We start from the raw sequence: 20,194 nt of genomic DNA, 5'->3' as shown, positions 1-20,194 counted from the left end.
CCCTGCACGTGGCTCTGAGAGGCGGCGCCGGTGGGAAGGCGTCTGGCGGGGGCTGGCGGCGCGTGGCGCTCTGTCCGCGCTTCCCCTTCCTGTGAGGACAGCGTCCCGGGACCGGCCCGCCCTGCTGACCTTTAGCTCGAGCCCCTCCCTAAAGCCTGGGAACCCACCTGCAAAGCAGGCGCCCCGAGACCCTGGAGGTGAGGGCCCCCGAGCTGTGGGGGCTGCTCGGCCATGGGCGGCTGGGGAACGTTCCGGTGCCTTCGGTGCCAGCGCTGCCCGGGAACCCTGTGTGCGGGAGTCTGTGAAGGTGGCTGTCTCGGGGCCACATTGGAGGCTGTGCCCCCAATCTTGTGCTGCACGTAGAATTTGCACAGGGAACCGGGGGGAGGGAACCCCCAGACCAGGAGGACAGGGAAGCAGAGCTTTGCTGTGGGCTGGGTCTCGGCCTGTGCTGGGGGCAGAGGTGGGTGGAAACGGGTTTGGTTTGTAGAGTAAAGCCCGGTCCTCGAGGCCCAGACAGGAAGTTGCACGTTCGAGGCCTTCACCAACAGGGTGACCGCGTGGGCCTCCCGGCGAGGACTGGCCAGCAGGGTCGGGAGGCAGGAGGCCGGCCAGAGGGGGGGTCTTTGCCGCGGGGACAGCACCCGTCGGGGAGGGAGAGGGGGCGTCTGCCGTGGGTCACAGACGCAGAATGCAGACTGCTCCCCGCTGCATCTGGCCCAGCGTCCTGCCCTCGTGGGACGGTTTGCCCAGCGTGTTCAGGGGCACAGGGGGCGTGTCACTGACAGTCCCCCAGGGGAGAGGCCGATGCTCGCAGCCGGCGGACAGGGCTGGAGGAGGGGCTGTTCCAGGCCCGGGTGGGGCACTCGGGGGCACGGGGCACTCGGGGGCACGGGGCACTCGGGGGCACGGGGCACTCGGGGGCACGGGGCACTCGGGAGTGTGGGCTCTGCCCCGCGCAGGCTCTCCTGGCGGGAAGTCGGTGCCCGGCCCACAGAGCCTGTGTGGGGAACAGGACAGAGCCCTTTCCCGGGGGACACTGGTCCCTTGGGGAGCAGGTGCTCGGGACGTGGCTTCGTCTGTGGCCACAAGCAGCACCGCGCCCACCCAGGGCTGGGCTGTGACGGTGGCCGGGCAGCTCGTCGTCGCTGCAGGCATGGGGACCCCTTGTGGGGACAGGCAGGGGAGGCCAGGCCGCACGTGGTCCGCGTCCTCGGGCGCCTCCACTTTGTGGAGTAGCCTGCTTCCCGCGCACTCACCGCGTGGTCCCTCTCGTGGTCCCTCCCCGTTCTCAGGAGCGCTCCGGCTTCGCCCACCCACCCCGGGCTGATGTCCCCTCGCTCCAGCGGCCTGCAGACTCCAGAGTGCCTGTCTCGGGAGGGCTCCCCCATTCCACACGACTCTGACTTTGGGTCGAAGCTCGCCTCTGTTCCAGAGTACCGCTACTCCCAGAGCGCGCCCGGTAAGAGGGGGCCCCGGCGGCAGGCAGACCCAGACCCGGGCCGGGGCTGTGGGGGCCCGCTGACCCCGCGCTCCTTCTCTGCAGGCTCTCCCGTCAGCGCCCAGCCCGTGATCATGGCTGTGCCCCCCCGACCTCCTAGTTTAGTGGCCAAGCCCGTGGCCTACATGCCTGCGTCCATCGTGACGGCACAGCAGCCCCCAGGTCACGCCATCCACGTGGTGCAGCAGGCGCCCCCCGTCACCATGCTCAGGGTGGTCACGTCCTCCGCCAGCTCCGCCAACGGGTACATCCTCACCACCAACCAGGCCTCGGCAGGGGCCGCCCATGAAGCCGCAGGCACCGCGGTGCTGGACCTGGGCAGTGAGGCAAGAGGTGAGAGCCACGTGGTCCCTCTGGGGCTCCGGGAGGTAGAGCTGCCAGCCTGGGCCTCGGGGTACAGAGCCCAGGGGTCGGGGCACGGGCAGTCTCTGGGGCCGACAGCTCTCAGCCTGCTGCCCGCACTCCCCGCTCCTTGTGTTCTGGGGAGTCTGTCCCGTGCAGTCAGCAGGGTCGCCCTCCAGAGCACGCCCTCCTCGTGAGCAGCCGGTGCGCACAGCCCCAGGTGCGCTGTGAGGTTGGGGCCTGGGATCCGGGGACGAGGCCTCCCGAGCCACCGGCGAGGAGCCCTTAGAGTCATGTAAAGTAAAAGCTAGTTACAGGGCCCTGAGCTGGAACCTGGGCCCCGGTAACGAACGGGTAAATCCCAGCAGTGGGGGCCACGGGAAGCCTCGCCGCAGCGGGTCTATGTGCAGGTCAGTCATTCCCAGGAGCAGCCCCATCCCTCGCTCGCCCTGGCGGTACGGCGTGCCCGTTACACGTGTGTGTCACAGTCCTGTCCCTCGCTCGCCCTGGCGGTACGGCGTGACGGTTACACGTGTGTGTCACAGCCCTGTCCCTCGCTCACCCTGGCTGTAAAGTGTGACCGTTACACGTGTGTGTAAAACGCTGTGAATCGCTTTCCTGCTGTTTTAAAACTGACCTCCTCGGAGCGATTTTCCTTTTGAGAAGCGATGGCTTTTCCCAGTGTCAGGGCCTGGAACCCGCAGCTCATGGCCACGGCCGCCGCTGGCGTGGCGGTCCCTGACATGCGCTCTTCCCTAGGCCTGGAGGAGAAGCCCACCATCGCCTTCGCCACCATCCCCGCCACCAGCCGAGTCATCCAGACGGTGGCTGGCCAGATGGCCCCTGGCGTCCCCGGGCACACGGTCACCATCCTGCAGCCGGCCACGCCCGTGAGCATCGGGCAGCACCCTCTTCCGGTCCGGGCCGTCACGCAAAACGGAAGGCACGCAGTCCCCACCAGTAGTGTAGCCGGCAGCGCTTACGGTGAGGCCCTGCCGCCCTCCGTGCCGCATTGTAGCCCGGGGTTCAGGCACAGTCAGTGCCCAGGGGCCCTTTCCCAGGCCATCCCGGCAGCCGGTCGGCATCCACCAGCTGAGCAGCTGCTAAGCACTGGGCACTGTAACACTAAGCAAAGTCCCCGTCACAGAGCTCACACCAGCTGGCTGAGAGGGCAGGGGCATCCGACGGGCACACGTCGTGGGGACCGGGGCTGAGGGCTTCGGTTCTCAGCCAGGTGCTCAGGAAGGCAGAGGAAGGGGAGTGGGCAGGTGTTGGAGTAGACAGGGACCGTGCACCCCTCAGGTGGAGAGGGGACCGGGGTTAAGGTGGGGTGGCTCATGGGAAGGAAAAGTCCAGCTGAGGTGGGAGCAGGTGGGCGGCTGGCCTGGGGCTTCTGGGAGCGCTGGTCCCATCAGCAACCTCTCTCCCTCCCCGCAGCCCTCACGAGCCCCCTACAGCTCCTGGCGGCCCAGGCCAGCTCATCCACTCCCGTGGTGGTCGCCCGGGTGTGCGAGGTGGGGCCCGAGGAGCCGGCAGCCGCCACCACCACCGCCACCACCACGCCAGCCACCACCGTCACTTCTGCCGCCGCCACCGGGGAGCCCGAGGTGAAGAGGTCCCGGCTGGAGGAGCCCAGTGGGACTGTGAGCGCGCAGGCCGGGGTCATCACCGCTGCCGGCCCGCAGGGGCCCGGGACCGGGGAGTGACGTCCCCCGGGAGGTGGAGTGGGACGCACGCCAAAGGGAACCGTGGGCTGGACCACGACGCCCACACCGCCGCCTGGGACCGAGCACGCGCCACACGGACAGGCCGCCCGCCCGCCTGCTCCTGACGCTCGTCCTCCTGCCGGCACCTCCTGCCCCGGCCGCGGCCGAGACTAAACATAAACGCGTTCAGACAGCTGATTGTATGGCTCTGGGATTCTTTGTTTTCCTCTCCCCGGGCACGGCTTGTCCCCAGACCCGGCGGGGGCATGGGGAGGCTACGCACCCCGAGGACCAGACCCCAGACCCCGGCCGTGAGCAGAGCCGCCAGGCAGGCCTCCGAGGGACGGACGCACACTCTGCTCCTGCGCATTGGAACCGGTGAGACAGGTGGCGGTCCGATTTCCAGCTGTCCATGACGTCTTCCCCCTAAAATCGTGGCCAGGAGCATCCATTGGCATTAACTGGGGGGGGCGGGGGGCTGTGGACCGAGGAGTTCTTGTCCGGGTGCCGCGTGGAATCCGGGCTTCACCACACGTCTGAGCCCAGAGGGATCGTCTGGTTCTGAGGTTTCCGCCTGCAGCCGCCGTGGCCGGTTCTTGCTGCCGCGTCCCCTGGGAGTGAACCCCCGCCCTCTGCCCCCTTCAAGGAGGGCATCCGAGGCGAGCGCCGAGTGGACGACACCAGAGCCGGCCCTGCGTCCTGACGGCCTGCCCTGGCGGCAGCACTGGGCGCGTGCTCAGGAGGCTGGCCCTGCGCGTGGACAGCTGGAGGCAGCAGCCCAGAGCTCCGGCCGCGCGGCCGCCCCCCCAAACCACCACCAGGAAAGCGGCTCAGGCTGCAGGCTGTGCCCGGGGCAGGAGCGGGAGCCACCTCGGAAGGGGACCCAACCACGACAGCCAGCTGGTTGGAGTGGCCCGCGCCATCGCTGCCGCAGTGTCCCCACCCCAGGTGCCAAGGACGGTGCAGGGCCTGTGCCCTCCCGCATGGACGGGAGGACGCCTGTCGTTCTGTGGCACGAACCTCACGTGGGAAATGCTCTTGGGAAGTCCACCTGCCGCCTCCGGGACGCCAGAGAAGCGGGCGATGGAGTGAGCTGGCGCCGCCCTCAGTCCCCCAGCCCACAGCGCCGGTTCCTGTCCGTCAGCTTCCTCCCGTGCCTGCTGTGCACGTGGTGGCGGGCGTGAAGGATGGGCTGGCGGAGGCCTGGCCGCGGGTCTGAGCAGGGTCCCTGCGGCTGCTTCCCTCCCTTGCGGACGTGTCACCCAGATGAGCCTGCTCCTCACGGCAGGACCCACGGGCTGCCTCTGGGCACGGCACCACGGAGCAGGGCCGCTGGCCATGGACACTGTCGTGTCTTCGCCTGATCCCCTGGGTCTGGCTCCGACCCTTTTTTATGGCTTTTGAGATGTTTTGGTTTCTCTGTCCATTTTCAGTGAGGACCCCACTCGGCAGCCAGAGGTGCAGGGAGAATGGAGGGAGGGGGGCGAGGGGATGAGGGGAGGGACAAGGTCCCGACGGTGCCATGTGCCCCTCCTGGAGTGAGGAGGGGCCGGGCGGCCAGCGCTGCGCAGGGAGCAGAGGCCGCGGCCCCAAGGGGCTGTGTCTCTGCGTCCTGTCATCTGACCACAGAGCGCGCCTGGCTTGTGCGGCCGGCCCGGCACGGCCTCTCCCCGGAAGTGCACCCCTCCGCGGAAGGTTGCCCGGTGCCCTCAGAGCTGGCCCAGAGAGGGCGCCCTGAGTCTGGTGGCCTGTGACCTGTGGTCCGTGGAGGGCAGGCCGACGTCAGCTGAGGTTGGGAAAGTGAGAAGTCTGCTGGCGTGATCCCCGTGTCCCTACAGCCTCGGTCCGAGACTCTTCGCTGTGGTCACCTGGGGGCTCGCGTCTGCAGCAGAGGCAAGCGGCCAGGGCACTGGCTTTGGGCACGCGGGCCCCTGCTGCTGTGCTGCACGTTCCAGCTCCAGCCAGGGAGCCCTGACCAGGGAGGAGGCACAGGAGTAGCTGGGCACGTGGTGCGCACCCCCCGAGGCGTTCAGGGTGGTGTTGGGAGTGACGGTGTCCCAAGAGGGCGCCTGCCGGGCTGCGCCTTCTCCGTGCCCACGGCACGCGGGCGCAGGAGGCCGGCCCGTCCCCACTGAGCTCTCCCGGGAATGCCTGCCATGGAGGGCACAGTCTGCAGGGCCTGGGCGCTCGGCCAGGCCACCCCTCACCCACCTCCCCCCTCACGCCCGTACAAGTGTCCCTGCCGGGCTTCTCGGCTCGTGTGTGGGGTTTGCTGGCTCTGGGTGTCTTCCTTTTCCTGTTTAAGAGCCGAGCCCACTGGAGACGGTGAGAGTGGGTCCCCGAGTCGCCAAGAGGAGAGCCCAGCGACGGGAGGCGGGAGGCGGGTTTGCTGGCCATTCCGTGCCCTACCCCCCCCTGGCCCCGGGAGGGTGAGGTCCTGAGGTCCTGGCATCGCTCAGGATGCTGCTGCTTCCTCTGAGGTCTCCGCCTGCAGAGGGCGCTGCCTCTGGACAGATGCCCCTTGCTGGTCACGCAGGCGGAGAGGAGGGGGAGGCTCCTGGGTTGGGGGTCGCCTCTCTCTTGACGGACGGAGCGCAGGCCTCACGCAGGACAGGACGCTGTTGGGTGGGAGGACATGGCGGCGGAGGAGGGGCCCCCGGAGCTGTCAGTGCAGGAGGCAGCCAGCTGCCCGTCTCCCCAAGCCTGAGCTCTGCTTTGCCCTTGAGGGAGTCACCGCCTCGGGGTTCACACCCTCATCCGGCCTCTACACCCCAACCCCTCTGAGAACACAGCTGCCCCGAGACGGGCTTCAGGGTGCGGTGCACGCCCGCTGCCTCCATCCCAATGCCAGACCGCAGCACACTCCTCGTTCAGGACAAGTTCCCACAACGATGGAGGCTCTGCCGGAGGGCCGGCGCCACTGCAGCCCGTCCTGCGTGGCTGCGCAGGGCAGGGCCGGGCCCACGCGAGTCCTTGCAGCCCCTTCCCGATACCTCTGCCCGGAAGTAACGCTCCCACTAAGGACAATTACGCAAACGTGCTGCTACGGGGCGGCCTGCAGACCGGCCCGGCGGGGGCTTGGGCGGGAGGACACAGCCGCCAGGCCTCTGGCTGCGTCTCTGTCCTCTCCAGGTCGGTTCCTGTGTTTTGCAAATTCCTGTCGTGACGGTTTTGTGTTCCAGGCCTGGCTCCCACGTTGGGCCTCGGTTCTAGGCGCAGCTCGCCCGTGCTCAGCCCCAGGTTTGGGCGAGACTTCGCCGCCTGCCTGTCCTCTCACCAAAGCTGCTACCTGGGGCCCGAGGGAGGGTCTGCGGCGGCCCCTGCGGGTGGCAGCAGTGCGTCCCCTCGGCCCGTGTCTCTCCAGGCTGCCGGCTGTGCGGGCGCTGGGGCGTCAGGCCGGGCACCACCGCCCCCTCCAGCACCGCTGCTCCCCGTCCCCATCGCCCAACTCGTCACAGCTGCTTCAAAGAATCTGGGGTCACCCCGAGCACTTCCTCGGAACTGAAATGAGAAATGGGCCCATGTGACCGACGAGGGAAAATGTTTCGACTCTGAAGTTAAAAAGGGAAGAGCTCACCTGCTGAGCTGTCCACCTGCCGGCTCTCGGCCTGTGGGGCGCGTCCTGGCTGAGGGTCCTTTCTGGCCTGGCCTGGAGCCTCGCCCACGGCTGAGTGACAGGAGGCCCGGCTCACGCTCTGCCCACCTCTGGGCAGTGGCAGGCTGCGTGCCACGCAGGACAGAAGTGAAATCTCTTCGCGAGCCAGGGGCGCCCAGTGGCTGCTCGTTATTTTAGAAGAGGGCTGAGGGAGCATGTGCTTTGTGCCAGGCACCTTGCTCCCCGGGGACACCCGCTCCAGGGACCGGAGGCTCCCTGCCCTGCTGCTCAGCTGTAGCAGCCGAAACGGGAAGAGACGTCTGGCCAGTGGGAGCCGCACGCGCAGTTCTCCACTCGGTCCCTGCCCCCGCGCCTCCAGGGCAGTGGGAAGCCACTGTCCCCTCCGCCCCGGCCACAGGCGGGCGCAGCAGAGAGGAGGATGCCAGGTCTCGGGCCTCCTCTGCAGTTTGCCGGTTTGATGCATCCAGACAGTTACTGGCAGCTCACTCTGCGGCAGAGACAAGAAGGGAAGTCGGAGGCGGGGCCGAGGGACCCCGCAGGGGAGACATGGGGCGTCCTGTCTAGCGTGTGGGTCCACGGATTAGGGCTCTTTGACCTAAGTTTTCTCACTGAGCTGGGTCCCCAGGAGCGCGCCCTGCCCTGCCCGGAGCTGGAACGGGTCTGACTCTGATGGAAGTGGCTTTTCCCTTGTGGCCTGAAGGGTGTCAAACAGCCCGCGGCCTCCTAAGCTCTGAGCCTCTACTGGTCGGGTTACCTGGTCCAGAATTTTTTTTAATCAGTAAAAATGAGTTCTAAAATCTAACATGTTAAATTGGCCCTCCCTTCTCCTGGTCCCCCTGAATTGACTGGGCTCACGTTCTAATAGGACGGGGAGGGGGGATGGGGACAGGGTCCCACTCAGATCCGCCGAGTTCTGACCCAGCAGCTGGGCACGTGCGGGAGCGTCGAACCCAATACTGAGATTTTTTTATCGGACCGATGATTCTGTAAAGGCAATTGGGGGGCGGGGCGGGCGCTGTTAGGGCTGGGTGTGTGTGTGAGCGTGTTTTTACGGTGGCTGTCTGAAGTATTTTTACAACATGTTTAATAATCAGTGCTTTAAAAGCAGTGGTTTCCTGCAAAGTGGAAACTAGGGTCTAAGCCTGGGAGTGAGTTCTGGCCTGGGGGCCTGGGCGGCGGGAGCCGGGCGCCCGGGGGATCCTGCGGCCGGGCTTTTCCATGGGATACAGTACTTTTTTAAAAGGAGCCATACTTTTTTTTAAAGTTTGAGAAATGAATGTGATTTCTAATTGTCTCAGACATTAATGTTTTAAAGCTATAACAAAGTTTAAAATTTCTACATTTCGTTTTTCATTTATTGTAACTGTTCTTTTATCTATTAAATTGTATGTGGATGGGCAAGTCCTGTGTCTCCTCTTAGCATTTGTTTCTATAACCAGAAATAAAGTTATATATTAAAGAAACGACGCTGGGCCCCGGTGTGGTCCTTGCGTGAGCGGCCACTGAGGGCCAGAGCTGGGTGGGCAGGCGGCCCTTACGGGAGACTGGCTGCCTCCTTTGCCCTCGGTGGCTGCTCCTGGGAAGAAGGAAACTGACAGGGACACAGTCTGGGCGGTGCCCCAGCCCCGTGAGTCCCTGAGGGGCCATCTCTGCAGCTTCAGGGACGTGGATGAACCAGCAGCCTCCCCGCTCCCAGACCCACAGGTGCCCACAGCGGCTCCGTGGGCCCTGCGCCCGCCCGAGGCCCGAGAGGCGACCTCCCGCCCCTGGCCTGCTTGCTCTGCGGTCACACCGGCTGGGGTGCCGTCCAGCGGGGGCCTGGAGCCTGCAGAAGCTGCAGATGGACACCCCGCCTCAGAACGAGCTGCGCCAGCCGCCACGGCCACCATTAACCTGGGCAGGCGGGTTTCTCCTGCAGGCGGCCGCCGGGGGGGTTCAAGGAAAGTGTCACAAACGCAGCTCACCGTTCTCAGCACAGACCCGCCTCCGCTCAGGCTGTCACCTCCCCGCTCAGCCCCTCCGCCAGCTTCCCATCCTTCCAATGACGCTGGGTGAACCCGCCTCGGGTGTCCCTGGGCTGGGTGAGCCCGCACCCCCTTCCGCACCACCTCGGGCCCCGCCTCCTCGTCTGCACTTGGGCTCCCGGAGGGCGTCTCAGAACCGGAGTCCAGAATCCGCAGTGAGAGCCTCGCCCCCCCCCTCCCACCCCCGGGACCGCGCTCACTGCCGGCTGCGCTGCGGATCTAGCATTTACCCGGCGCCGGGCCGCCAGGACGGCTGCAGATCTGACCCTCGCCTCCGTGGCTGTAGTTCCCTGAGGACAGGAGAGGCCTCCCCTTCACGCTTCCTCACCCAAACCCAGGAGACCGGCCACCGCCTGTTCCGTGAACGGTGAACGGGACGCCACACACGTGGGTCCTCTCGGCCCGACTCCCCCGCGCCTCCTCCCACCCGCAGCCTTGTCCCCAGTCCTGCGCCCGTCGCGTCCTCCTGCGTTTACCCACGAAGCCTCCAGGGCCTTCGCCGCCCCCCGCCCCCCGGGCTTCCGCCGGTAGGACCGGCCGGTCGCGGCTGTCAGGGCCCGTGTCGCCCCGGATCGCCCCAGTCGCCGCCCCGTGTCCGCCCGCGCCTGCAGGTGGCAACGCTGTGGCCAGCACGGCTCCTGCAGCCACGGGACCGCTTCCCGAGCCGTCGGCGTCTGCAACGGGGCTCCCGCGCGCAGCGAGCGGCGTTAGGGGACCCGCTGAGCGCCCCGCGGCCTCGCCAACTGCGGGGCGCGCCTCCGCCCGCAGAGCACACGCCGCAGCGATTGTCACGTTTCCAGGTCCTGCCGGGCATTCGGCCCGCAACGCCCGCAACACGGCACTGTGTTCTCGAAGCGACCCAGCATCGGCCGGGCGCCCGGGCCATCGGGGGCCGCCCGGGGCGGGGTGCGAGGTGCGGGGCGCGGGTTCCGGGGGCGCCGAGGTGCCGGGGTCCCGGAGTGCCGAGGTTCTGAGCGCCCGGTGCCGGGGTGCCGGGGTGCCGGGGACTCCGAATCGAAGGCGCCCACGAGCCAACCAGGACCCGCGACCAGGCGCACAGGCCCCGCCCCGCGGAGCTCCGCCAAAGCCCATTGGCCAGCGGCCGGTCCGCCTCTTTCACGTGACATGTCACGTGACGCCACCCGGAAGCCAGCGGGACTGCGGCCGGAGCCGGTGGAGAGGCGAGCGCCTGGGGCGCCCGGGCGGCGCGATGTCCACGGCGGGGACGGAGAGCCTGCTCCGCCAGGCCAGGTGCCCGCCTCTCCCTCGGGGACGGGAGGTCGGGCCCGGGCGGGGCGGCGGGGCGCGGAGGAGGTGCCCTGAGCCGGGCGGGAGGATGAGGGGAAACGCCGCGGGGCTGTCCCCGCCGGTGGCTCGGCCGGAGGCTCGGCGAGGGGACCCCGGGCGGCGGAGGGGACCCCCGGGGGGCGGAGGGGACGCCGGGGGGCGGCGGAGGGGACCCCGGGGCGGCGGAGGAGACCCCCGGGGGGCGGAGGGGACGCCGGGGGGGGCGGAGGGGACCCGGGGCGGCGGAGGGGACCCCCGGGGGGCGGAGGGGACGCCGGGGGGCGGCGGAGGGGACCCGGGGCGGCGGAGGGGACCCCGGGCTGCGGAGCCAGGACCCGCCTTCGATGTTCACCAAACCTTGCAGCCTGCGGTGGGGACACCCTGTCTCTCTCGGCTCCAGGTTCCTGGGCTCCAATCTGGTTGGTCCAAGTGGACGGAGAGCCCGGGGCGGGCACAGGGGCGGTGACGCTCCTCGCTCTGTGGACGGAGAGGGAGCTCCCAGGTGCCTTGCCTGTTGGCAATGCTCACGCGTTTCCTTTTTGGTTAGTAAGCAAGTCACATATCAGAGCAAGGAGTGAACAGGCTGCCTTACAACGCATCGCAGCGCGTGGCCTGTAGCACATTACACTTCACTCTTGGTCCCCGCAGTTCCAGTCTCATTGAAGGAACCTTTCGAAAAGCAACTTATTTCAGATTAAATCTCTCTTACGTTTGACGCCTAAACTCAGTCCGTCTTCGTTCCCCTGCTCCTGGGAGAACAGCACGGGAATGTGGGTTGTTGTCATGGGAACCAGGGGTGCAGGTGCCCGGGACAGCCCCATCCAGCGGGGGCGGGAGTGGCCCTTGGACCGCTGAGTCCGGGGAGGGAGGAACCGGGTGGGGATCCAGCCAGCGGTTTGTCAGGAGCGGCGTGTGGATGGTGGACCCCCTCTCCCCGTGACCCCGGGCCTGCGCCCCGGTCCGTGTGTCACTCAGGGCGGCAGCTCTGGGCCCTGGGCGAGGCCCGGGCAGGGGCTGACGCGCACGCTTGGCGCAGGGAGGTCCGGGAGGAGGAGCTGCGGCAGTTCTGCTCGCGGGTCAGCGCGCTGCTGCGGAAGGAGGAGCCGGGGCCCGAGGCCCTGGACGCCCTGCGCAGGCTCTTCCTCATCGTCTCGGCCACCAAGTATGACCGGAAGTGAGTGGTCACCTGGGGCATGCCCGGCGGGGGGCGCAAACCTTGGCACTTGAGTCTGTGCCCTTACACCAGCGCTTAAGGGCCTCACGTATAAAGTCTTCTCCACCGGGCCCCTTGGGGCAGGGCGCAGGGGGGGCCCCGGGAGCTGTGCTCTGGCCGCGGTGTGACCCACTGCCTGCTGTGTCCGGCCGCCGCAGGCTGGAGAAGGCGTGCGTGGACCTGCTGCAGACCGTCCTGTGCCCGCCCGCGCGCCCCGAGCCGCTGCAGCTGCTCTGCGCCGCCATCCTGAGGGAGATGTCGCCCTGCCTCAGCCTGAGCCTGTCCTGCGACCACGTCCAGAGCCCGCGGCAGCTGAGCCTGGTGGCCTCTCTGCTCCTGGCCCAGGTACGTGGCTCACCGCCCAGGCCGACCACCGGCTCTTGGTGGCCCTGGGTCCGGGGAGAAACAGCAGGCCGGTGAGCGGTCCCCATGCGGGTGGGCTCAGCTGGGGTTCCCCTCCATTCACTGGTCCTTATGGGGGCCTTGAGGGCCAGCGCATGGATGCTCGACTGGCAGAAACGCCTGCCCCTGCCTCCCCCAGCTCCCCGTCCCCGTGACCCCTCCCGGGTTCCTAGACGCAGAGTGCCCGGGACACGGTGGAGGTAACTCAGGCCCTGGGCTGCCGTGGCAACATGAATAGTCCGTAAGAGGTGGCCCAGAGCGATGATGCTGACAGAGTGGACGGTCCCCTTCCCAGATGTTGCTGGGCGCTCACGCCCACCTGGTTTGATTGGCAGGGCGACAGAAAGCAGGTCAGAAACGTGGGCCAGCGCGTCTTCAAAGTCCTCGAGAGCCGGCAGCCCGAGGGGCCGAGTCCGAGGCCCCTGCTCCCAGTCGTGTCCAAGGTCGCCAGCCTGGCCCCCGGCACCCTCCGTGAAGGTACCCCTTCCTGCAAAAGCAGCTTCTGGCCCGTCCCAGAATAGACATGAGCCCAGGCGGGGAGGGGGCAGGACGGGCGCTGTGTCCGAGTGGCCATCGGGGCGGCTTGCCTTCCAGCAACACTCGCAGTGTCTGTGCAGCCCGAGTGTGGGGTTCACCTGCTCCCCTCGGCCCTGTCCCCGCCCCTGCAGACCAGGCCAACCTGCTCAACAAGAGGCTGGTGGACTGGCTGCGCTACGCCAGCGTCCCACAGGGGCTCCCCCACTCCTCTGGGGGCTTCTTCACGCCCCGGGCCCGGCAGGTGAGTGGAGGATCTCAGCCTCCGGCCTCCAGGGTCCCAGGGCACCTCGCCAGCCTTGCCCTCAGGTCCCCTGCCTTCCTCTCCTCCACCTGCTGTGGCTCCACGTGGTGGGGGTGGGAGAGCGGTGGGTTACAGTGGGCCGTGCCCCGGGCCACAGCGCTCTGAGGGTCATGGAGGCCTGGACCTGCTGGTGAAGGTCACATGCCCGGCGGAGGCCGTGTTCCTGGCTCCAAGCCGGCGGCGGGTATGCACTGCGCTGAGGGGGCGCGCCTGGTGCTCGGAGACAAGGGTGCCCCGCCCTCCCTTGTGCCCGCAGCCGGGTCCTGTCACCGAGGTCGATGGGGCTGTGGCCACGGATTTCTTCACGGTGCTGTCCACGGCCCAGCGCTTCTCCGAGGACCAGTGGCTGAACGTGCAGGCCTTCTCCATGCTGCGGGCCTGGCTGCAGCTCAGCGGCCCCGGGGGCCCGGGCGCCCCGGACACAGGTGGGACCTGGCATGCCCCGGGGGACAGGCCACTGGGGCCAAGCCTCGTTGGTGCCAGAGCAGTAGAGGTCGGGCAGGTCCTGCAGGCTCCGCACGGGGCCCTTTCTCCTCCGCAAACAAGCAGCTCACCCGGGCTTCCTGGGGCAGGAGCCTCTGTAGGGAGGGTGTCCAGGGAGGGCCAGGCGGCGTGGCTGACCCCGGGCACTGGGAGCTCCGGTGTCCTCTGGGCCTCGGCCCCCTGAGCACCACGGTCCTCTCACCAGATGACAAGTCGGAGCAGGAGGGCTCCACCCTGTCCGTGCTGTCGGCCGCCTCCTCCACCGGCCGCCTGCCGCCGCCCGAGCGCCTGCGGGAGAAGGCCTTCGAGTACTGCCAGCGCCTCATCGAGCAGAGCAACCGGCGTGAGTCGGGGTGCTGCCCCCCCGCCAGGCCCTACCATGGGCTCACAGGAGGCCGGGCCCGGCAGCTGTGTTCTCGGGGGGCATGAACCCCGGGGCTCAGCCCTGGACAGACCCGGGCCCAGGCTTGGGCTGCGTCCCCAGCACCCACCACACCTCCCCCGGGACGCCTCTCTGCCAAGCTCTGCCTGTCCCTCCACTCGCAGTGGGGTCCCCTGCCTGCTCCCTGAGCTTCCGGGACACGTGCGCCTCCTGTTGGGCCGCTCAATGCTGGTGCAGAGGCCAGCCGCCTCTCTCTCTCCCCAGGAGCCCTGCGGCGGGCAGACTCGGACCTGCAGAAAGCCGTGAGTGCCCACGGCGGGGGGCGGGAGGGGCTCCCCTCCTCGGGGCTCCCCCCTCCCTCTGACAGCGGCCTGGTGCCCGCAGTGCCTGGTGGAGGCCGTGCTGGTGCTGGACGTGCTCTGCAGGCAGGACCCCTCCTTCCTGTACCGCACCCTCTCCTGCCTGAAGGCGCTGCGGGCGCGGCTGTGCGGGGACCCCACCTGCGTGCGGGCGCTGCTGCCACTCGCCCAGTTCTTCCTCAGCCACGGTGAGCTGGGGGTCGGCTGCCCTGCTCGCAGGAGAAAGTGCAGGTCAGGCCCTGGCCGTCGGCCTGTGGACCGAAGGGTCCCAGGTTTGATTCGGGTCAAGGGCACGTACCTCGGTTGTGGGCTCCTCCCTGGCCCAGGGCCCTGGTCGGGGCTCGTGCAGGAGGCCGCCCATTGACGTTTCTCTCTGTCTGTCCCTCTCTCCCACTCGCACCAAAAACCAATGGGAAACGTCCGTGGGTGAGGATTTTAAACAAGAAGGTGCGGGTCAGGTCAGGGCGGCGGGCTCCCCGCGCTCCCCTCGCCCCTGTGGGTGGCATCGCTGTGATGGACGGCTGGCACCGATGGGGCGGGTTTAAAGGGGCTTATGTAGCGAGTTAACTGTTACCGCCTCCCAGTCCTCAGGCAGCTCAGCGGGCGTTTCTGGGAGGAGGAGCGGAGGGGGCGCAGGGGCTGTGTCCCGGCCGCCCTGACCCTGTGCTTTCAGGGGAGGCCGCCGCCGTGGACTCGGAGGCCATGTGCCAGCACGTGTTCAGCAGGGTCCCGGCCGAGCACTTCCACAGCCCGATGCTGGCCTTCGAGCTCGTCCAGTTCTGCAGGGACAGCCTGCCCCTGCTCGGCCGCAACCTCAGCGCCCTCCGACGGAGCTTCCCCAGCCTCCTCAAGGCACGCGCGGGGCGGGGGCACCGGGGCGGGGGCGGGGGTGGGGGTGGGGGCAGGGGCACCGGGGCGGGGGCACCGGGGCGGGGGCGGGGGCGCAGTGTCCCAGGCTCCCTGTCCTGGGGGCTCGGGGCGGGCGTGGGCTCCGGTGTCAGTGCCTCCCAGGTGAACAGTCTCCATCCGGCAGAGCCTGTGGGCTCCTCTCGGGAAGGGGAGGCCCCACGGGTTTAGTTCCCATAGAATCTGCCCGGAGCCCTGCACCCCGCAGCCCTGCCCGGGGCCCAGCCCTCTGGCGCCGTTGGCTTTTGGTGTGTGACACGTGGATATTTGGTTGTTTTACAAAAGTGAATGCAGAGCAAAGAGAATAGTGAAAAAAAATGGGAGTATTTTGAGATGCCGGATCCCAGTGAAGTGTGAAGTGGGGGGGGGGGGCCGGTGCAGGCACCCCTGCCCTACGTCAGCCTCTGTGGCCGCAGTGACAAGGGCACAGCTGCCGGCCCCTGGCCCCTGCTGAGCTGCCCTGCCCGCCCCTCAGCTCCTGGCCTGGAACAGCCCGCCCCTCACCTCCGAGTTCGTGGTGCTCCTGCCCTCGCTGGTGGACGCCAGCACGGCCGTGGAGATGCTGCACGCGCTGCTGGACCTGCCGTGTCTGACCGCGGCCCTGGACCTGCAGCTCCGGTGAGCCTGCTCCGCTGCCTGGCCCGTCCCCTCCCCGCCCTCCCCCCCCCCCCCCCCGCCCCGTCCCTCCAGCACAGCCCCTCCTGCTGCCCGGCTGCTCTGTGCTCTGCCCTGGTTCGCCTCCCACGCAGAATGCCTCTGTGCTCCTGGCAGCCGCTGCCCGCAGCCCCAGGGCCGGAGCTTCAGCCTGTCCTCCCTCTGCGCGAGCCCTGCCCTCCTCACAGGGCCTGGGTCCCCCAGCCCTTTCTCGTTCTCGTCACCCCAAGGCTCCTCACTGGGTCGGGCGCTGTCATGTCACAGTGACATCTGCGCGTCTCTCCCTGGCCACTGGGTGCCCGTGAGGGTGGGGGCCAAGTCTAGCCTCGTGGGCCTGTGCCCAGAGCCACACCTGAACCTGCCTCGGGCGTCTGTCCACCAGGTCGTCACCCGCTGCGTCCGAGAGGCCGCTCTGGGACGCCTCCCTCAGGACCACCAGCTGCCCGGATACCTCCCAGGACCCGCAGCTCCAGGGCCTCCTCCAGCACCTGCTGCGCGCCGAGGCCAGCGGGGCCCCCGAGAGGTAGGGTCCCTGGGCTGGGGGGGGGGTGGGGGGGGAGCCTGGAGAGAGCTGCTGTCGCCCTCCCAGCAGGCAGCAGCCGCGAGGCCCCCGGCTGGGCTCTCAGTTACGCGCACGTCGCCCGTTCTTGCGACCTTGCGGGTGGACACTCTGGTGACTCCATTATACAGATGGAGAAACAGGCTTCGCGCCCCCAGGCGAGGAGCCCTAGGACTGGAGCAAGGCCTCACCCCAGGCGCCAGCTCCCCGGGTCCCAGGGGCAGGGCCGTCCTGAGGAGTGCAGGTGCCAGGGCAGAGCTTGGGAGCATGAGGCAGGCGTGACAGGCGACCCCCTGATGAGCCGTGCGAGTGGTTTCAGAACTTGGTCCACGCACCGCACCCACCTGCCTTCCCGCAGACCGGCCTGGGGGCGGGGGGGTCGCACGGGCTCCCGTGTGCAGAGCGTGTCCCTGGGCACCAGGGGTGGGGCCTGGGCGGCACTCAACGGGCTGTGCCCTGTCCACAGGCTGGCGCCACTGCACCTGCTGCTGCAGCCCATGGCCGGCTGTGCCCGGGTGCTGCAGTGCGCCCAGGCGGTGCCCACCCTGCTGCAGGCCTTCTTCTCGGCGGTGACCCAGGTGAGGCCCTGCCCAGGCCCCGGCCTCACTGGCACGGCGGATTAGCCAGAGGCCCCCCCAGCCCCGCCCCGGCCCCCCGGCCCCTCCTGGACGGAACCGAGAGCGGCAGCAGTGTTCGCGAGGGGGGCTGAGTCTGCCTCTCGCTCTCAATCTCAGTTCGCTGATGGGGCCCTGACCAACCAGCTGGCACGGCTGCTCCTGGAGAGAAGTGACTCGCTTTACCAGGTGCCAGGCTACGAGGCCCGCGTGCACCAGTGAGTCTTCCTGCAGCCACACGGGCTCCCCGTCCTGGTCCCACTGGCTCGACGCGTCCCCTTCCCCTCCGGCTGCGGCAGCACTGCCACCCCCGGCCCAGCCTGGCGCCCCACACCCCTCCGCCTCACATCCGTGCTCCCAGGCCCGCCCTCCCCCACAGCCTCCCACACCGTCCGGCCCCCTTTCTGAAGGCCTGGCCCTCGCGCTCTGTGAGGACTGGGGACAGAGCTGTCCCCGGCTCCTCCCCAGGGGGCGGGCGGTTCTTTCAGGGGCCGGAACTGCCTTTATGTCCCGGCGGTCCCGCCCGCCTCCCGGCTGTCTTGGGTGGGCTGTGGCTGGGGCCACGCACGGCGTCAGCAGCCACGGAGTCCTGTGCCCTGCAGGGTGCTGAGCGCCCAGTTCCTGGGCCTGTGCCAGCGGAGGCCCTGCCTGGTGGTGGAGCTGGCGAAGGAGCTGCTGGAGTTTGTGGGCAGCGGGGGCGGCCTGCGCGGCGGTGGGAGCGTGCTCACCTCCGTGGTAAGGCCACCGGCTGTCCCCTCCTGGCGTGGCGGGCCTGGCAGGGGCTGAGGCGCTCTCCCCGCAGGTGTGGGCCGTTGGCGAGTACCTGGCGGTGAGCTGGGACCGGCGCTGCACCGTGGACCAGATTAACAAGTTCTTCGAAGCCCTGGAGGCCCTGCTGTTCGAGGTCACCCAGTCCCGCCCCTCGGCCACCCTCCCCCAGTGTCCCCCGCAGCTCGTCACTGCGCTTATGACCACGCTGACCAAGCTGGCCTCCCGCAGCCAAGACCTGATCCCCAGGTACGGGGAAGCGGGGTGGGTAGGGAGAGGGACCGGCCGCTCTGCGTCCAGGTGGCGTGGGCTGTGTGCACTGCCACCTCCCCTCTCCAGCGGGTGCCTCAGCTGACCGGGCCCCTGCAGCTGACTGGCCGGCCCCTCGTCCCCAGGGTCTCTCTGTTCCTGTCCAAGATGAGGACCCTGGCCCAGAGCCCGGCCGCGGGCTCCCTGCGCTGTCGGGAGGACGAGAGAGCCATCGGCACACGGGCCACCGAGCTGCTGAACCTGCTGAAGATGCCCAGCGTGGCCCAGTTTGTGCTCACGCCCAGCGTGGAGGTGGCTGCGCCCCGCTACCACCGCGACACCAACACGGCGCTGCCGCTGGCCCTGCGCACGGTCAGCCGGCTGGTGGAGAAGGAGGCGGGCCTCTTGCCGGGCTGAGGGGCAGCGACCAGGCTGAAGCCAGCGGGGCTGCAGATTCGGAGCCTGGTGCTCTGGCTGAGCCAGGGCCTCATGGTCAGGAGGGAACCAGGGGCCCCGCGGTGGGGTGGGCTGCCACGGTCTCGCCTGTGGGTGTTGGTCCCGCCCCTCTCCCTCGGGACCATGCTGAGCTCTGCGGGAACGTCCTGGCCTGACGCTAGGCCCTGGGCGGGCGGGAGCTGCAGGACATTCAGCCCCAATAAACCCGCTGGGAAGTCACTGTGGACGAGACAGACTGTTCCCTTCGCTGCCCCTGCCCTGGGAGAGGGCCAGGTACACGCGCCCACCCCGCCCCCTTCCGCAGCCAGCCCACGGCTGCTTCCCTGCGGGCACCTCTGCTCCTGGGGAGCCGGCCTGGACACAGGGCGCTGGCCTGGCCGGCGGGACCCCTGGGGCCGCTCCCTCCTCCCATTCGGCCGTGGGGTGGACGGCCCAGGAGCAAAGCTCTCGGACCCGCAGCCTGGAAGGGCGCTGGGACCCACAGGCGGCGCGTGTCTTCAGGGCGCCTTATGCTCCCACAGCAGAGAAGCGTGGGCCTGGGGCGGGCGCATCTCCTGCCACCGAAAGCGGGGGCAGGCCCACCAGGCAGGGCGCCCGCGCCGGGCTCCCAGTGACCGGCACCTGCTCGGACCCGGGCTCAGCAAACCCGGGCTTGCCCCGAGGGGGATCTCGCTGGGCGAGGGGGTCAGGGGGTGGCCCCAGCGAGCCCCCCACTGCTCCATTCGGTCGGAAGCCCGGCTTGTAGGTCAGCTCCCCGGCCACGAGGTGGCGCTGCTGCGCCGCGAGCCTGGGCCGCGCCCCGCCCCTCGCGCCAGGCTCCACCCCAGGCCCTGCCCCGGCCGGGTGGCCCTCGAACCGAGGCAAACGGTGGCCGGGCCGGCCTGGCAGGGGTGTCCGGCCTCGGGACGCTTTCGGGATGCGCAGGTGGGCGCGCCCAGGACACCGACTCCCCCAGGACGGGCGGAACCCCGCCCGCCTCAGCTCCGTCTGGAGCTGGAGCATTTCTGTTGCCCGGTGCCGTTATGTATTAAAATCACTTTAAAATACACCGGCCCGGCATTTGGCGGGAGGCCGCCCGCAGGCAGGGGGTCCTGGGGCCTCTCCTGCGCCCGCCAGGGGGCGGCGTGGGGCCCAGGGCTTGGGGCTCCCCCACGGCTCCGTTCCCGGTGGGGGGCGCGGGGGACCTCCACCAAACCCCTCGCCGCGCGAGGGCTGCGTCTGCAGGTGACTGTCCGGACCCGCCGTCCCCAGGGTCTCCCCATCCTGGCTCCCTGCGCTGCGAAGAGGACGCGGCCACCCGCTGCTGACCCCGCTCAAGGCACCCGCCCCGCGCAGGGAGCGCAGGAGCCACTGTCGCCGCCCTGCCCGCCGCGGTCAGGCAGGGGCAGGCGGCCGGGCAGGGGCAGGCGGTCGGGCAGGGGCAGGCGGTCGGGTAAGGGCAGGCGGTCGGGTAAGGGCAGGTGGGCAGAGGCAGGTGGGCAGGTGGCCGGGCAGGGGCAGGTGGGCAGGTGGCCGGGCAGGGGCAGGCGGTCGAGTAAGGGCAGGTGGGCAGGTGGCCGGGCAGGGGCAGGTGGGCAGGCGGCCGGGCAGGGGCAGGTGGGCAGATGGCCGGGCAGGGGCAGGCGGCCGCGCCTGGGCCGCGGGTTAGAGCCTGGGCCGAGCCGCGGCTTTGGGGGTCACAGAGGAACCCAGGCCCGGGGCAGGCCAGGAGCCCGGGCGCCAGGGTGGGCCCTTCTCGGGACTGTGCGGGGCATGATTCCCAGGAGCGACGTGCACGCGGACGGGCTGCAGCCCTTTCCGAGCGGCTTCCCGCGTGTCCCTGCGGCTCCTGGTTC

General features: G+C 69.1%; 2 protein-coding genes across 2 annotated transcripts in view; both read left to right on the top strand.

Annotated features, from left to right (window-relative positions):
• The window catches only part of FOXK1 (forkhead box K1), a gene marked incomplete at its 5' end in the record, with an annotated part of 43,694 nt that extends 39,948 nt beyond the window's left edge, over positions 1–3,746 (top strand). Inside the window, 4 exons of the mRNA XM_081091535.1 lie at positions 1,296–1,462; positions 1,547–1,834; positions 2,603–2,827; positions 3,281–3,746. Of these exons, the coding sequence (XP_080947661.1) occupies positions 1,296–1,462; positions 1,547–1,834; positions 2,603–2,827; positions 3,281–3,549 (949 nt within the window). The 3' untranslated portion in view covers positions 3,550–3,746. The remainder of the gene's footprint in view (positions 1–1,295; positions 1,463–1,546; positions 1,835–2,602; positions 2,828–3,280) is intronic.
• A 6,593-nt stretch (positions 3,747–10,339) lies between these two features.
• On the top strand, positions 10,340–18,578 carry AP5Z1 (adaptor related protein complex 5 subunit zeta 1). The gene is made up of 17 exons (XM_081092363.1): positions 10,340–10,440; positions 11,513–11,650; positions 11,848–12,034; positions 12,427–12,568; positions 12,760–12,869; positions 13,186–13,354; positions 13,618–13,755; positions 14,059–14,096; positions 14,179–14,341; positions 14,827–15,005; positions 15,535–15,677; positions 16,096–16,236; positions 16,739–16,850; positions 17,007–17,104; positions 17,489–17,621; positions 17,689–17,903; positions 18,050–18,578. The coding sequence occupies exons 1-17, from the start codon at positions 10,400–10,402 to the stop codon at positions 18,318–18,320; spliced, it is 2,418 nt and encodes an 805-aa protein (XP_080948489.1). The 5' UTR covers positions 10,340–10,399; the 3' UTR covers positions 18,321–18,578.
• Positions 18,579–20,194: the final 1,616 nt, after the last annotated feature.

The sequence above is a fragment of the Myotis nattereri genome, assembly GCF_964212035.1.
Source record: "Myotis nattereri genome assembly, chromosome: 5".
In the NCBI taxonomy this organism is placed as follows: domain Eukaryota; kingdom Metazoa; phylum Chordata; class Mammalia; order Chiroptera; family Vespertilionidae; genus Myotis; species Myotis nattereri.
Note: the sequence above shows the minus strand (reverse complement) of the source record. Positions and strands in the feature narration are given on the sequence as shown.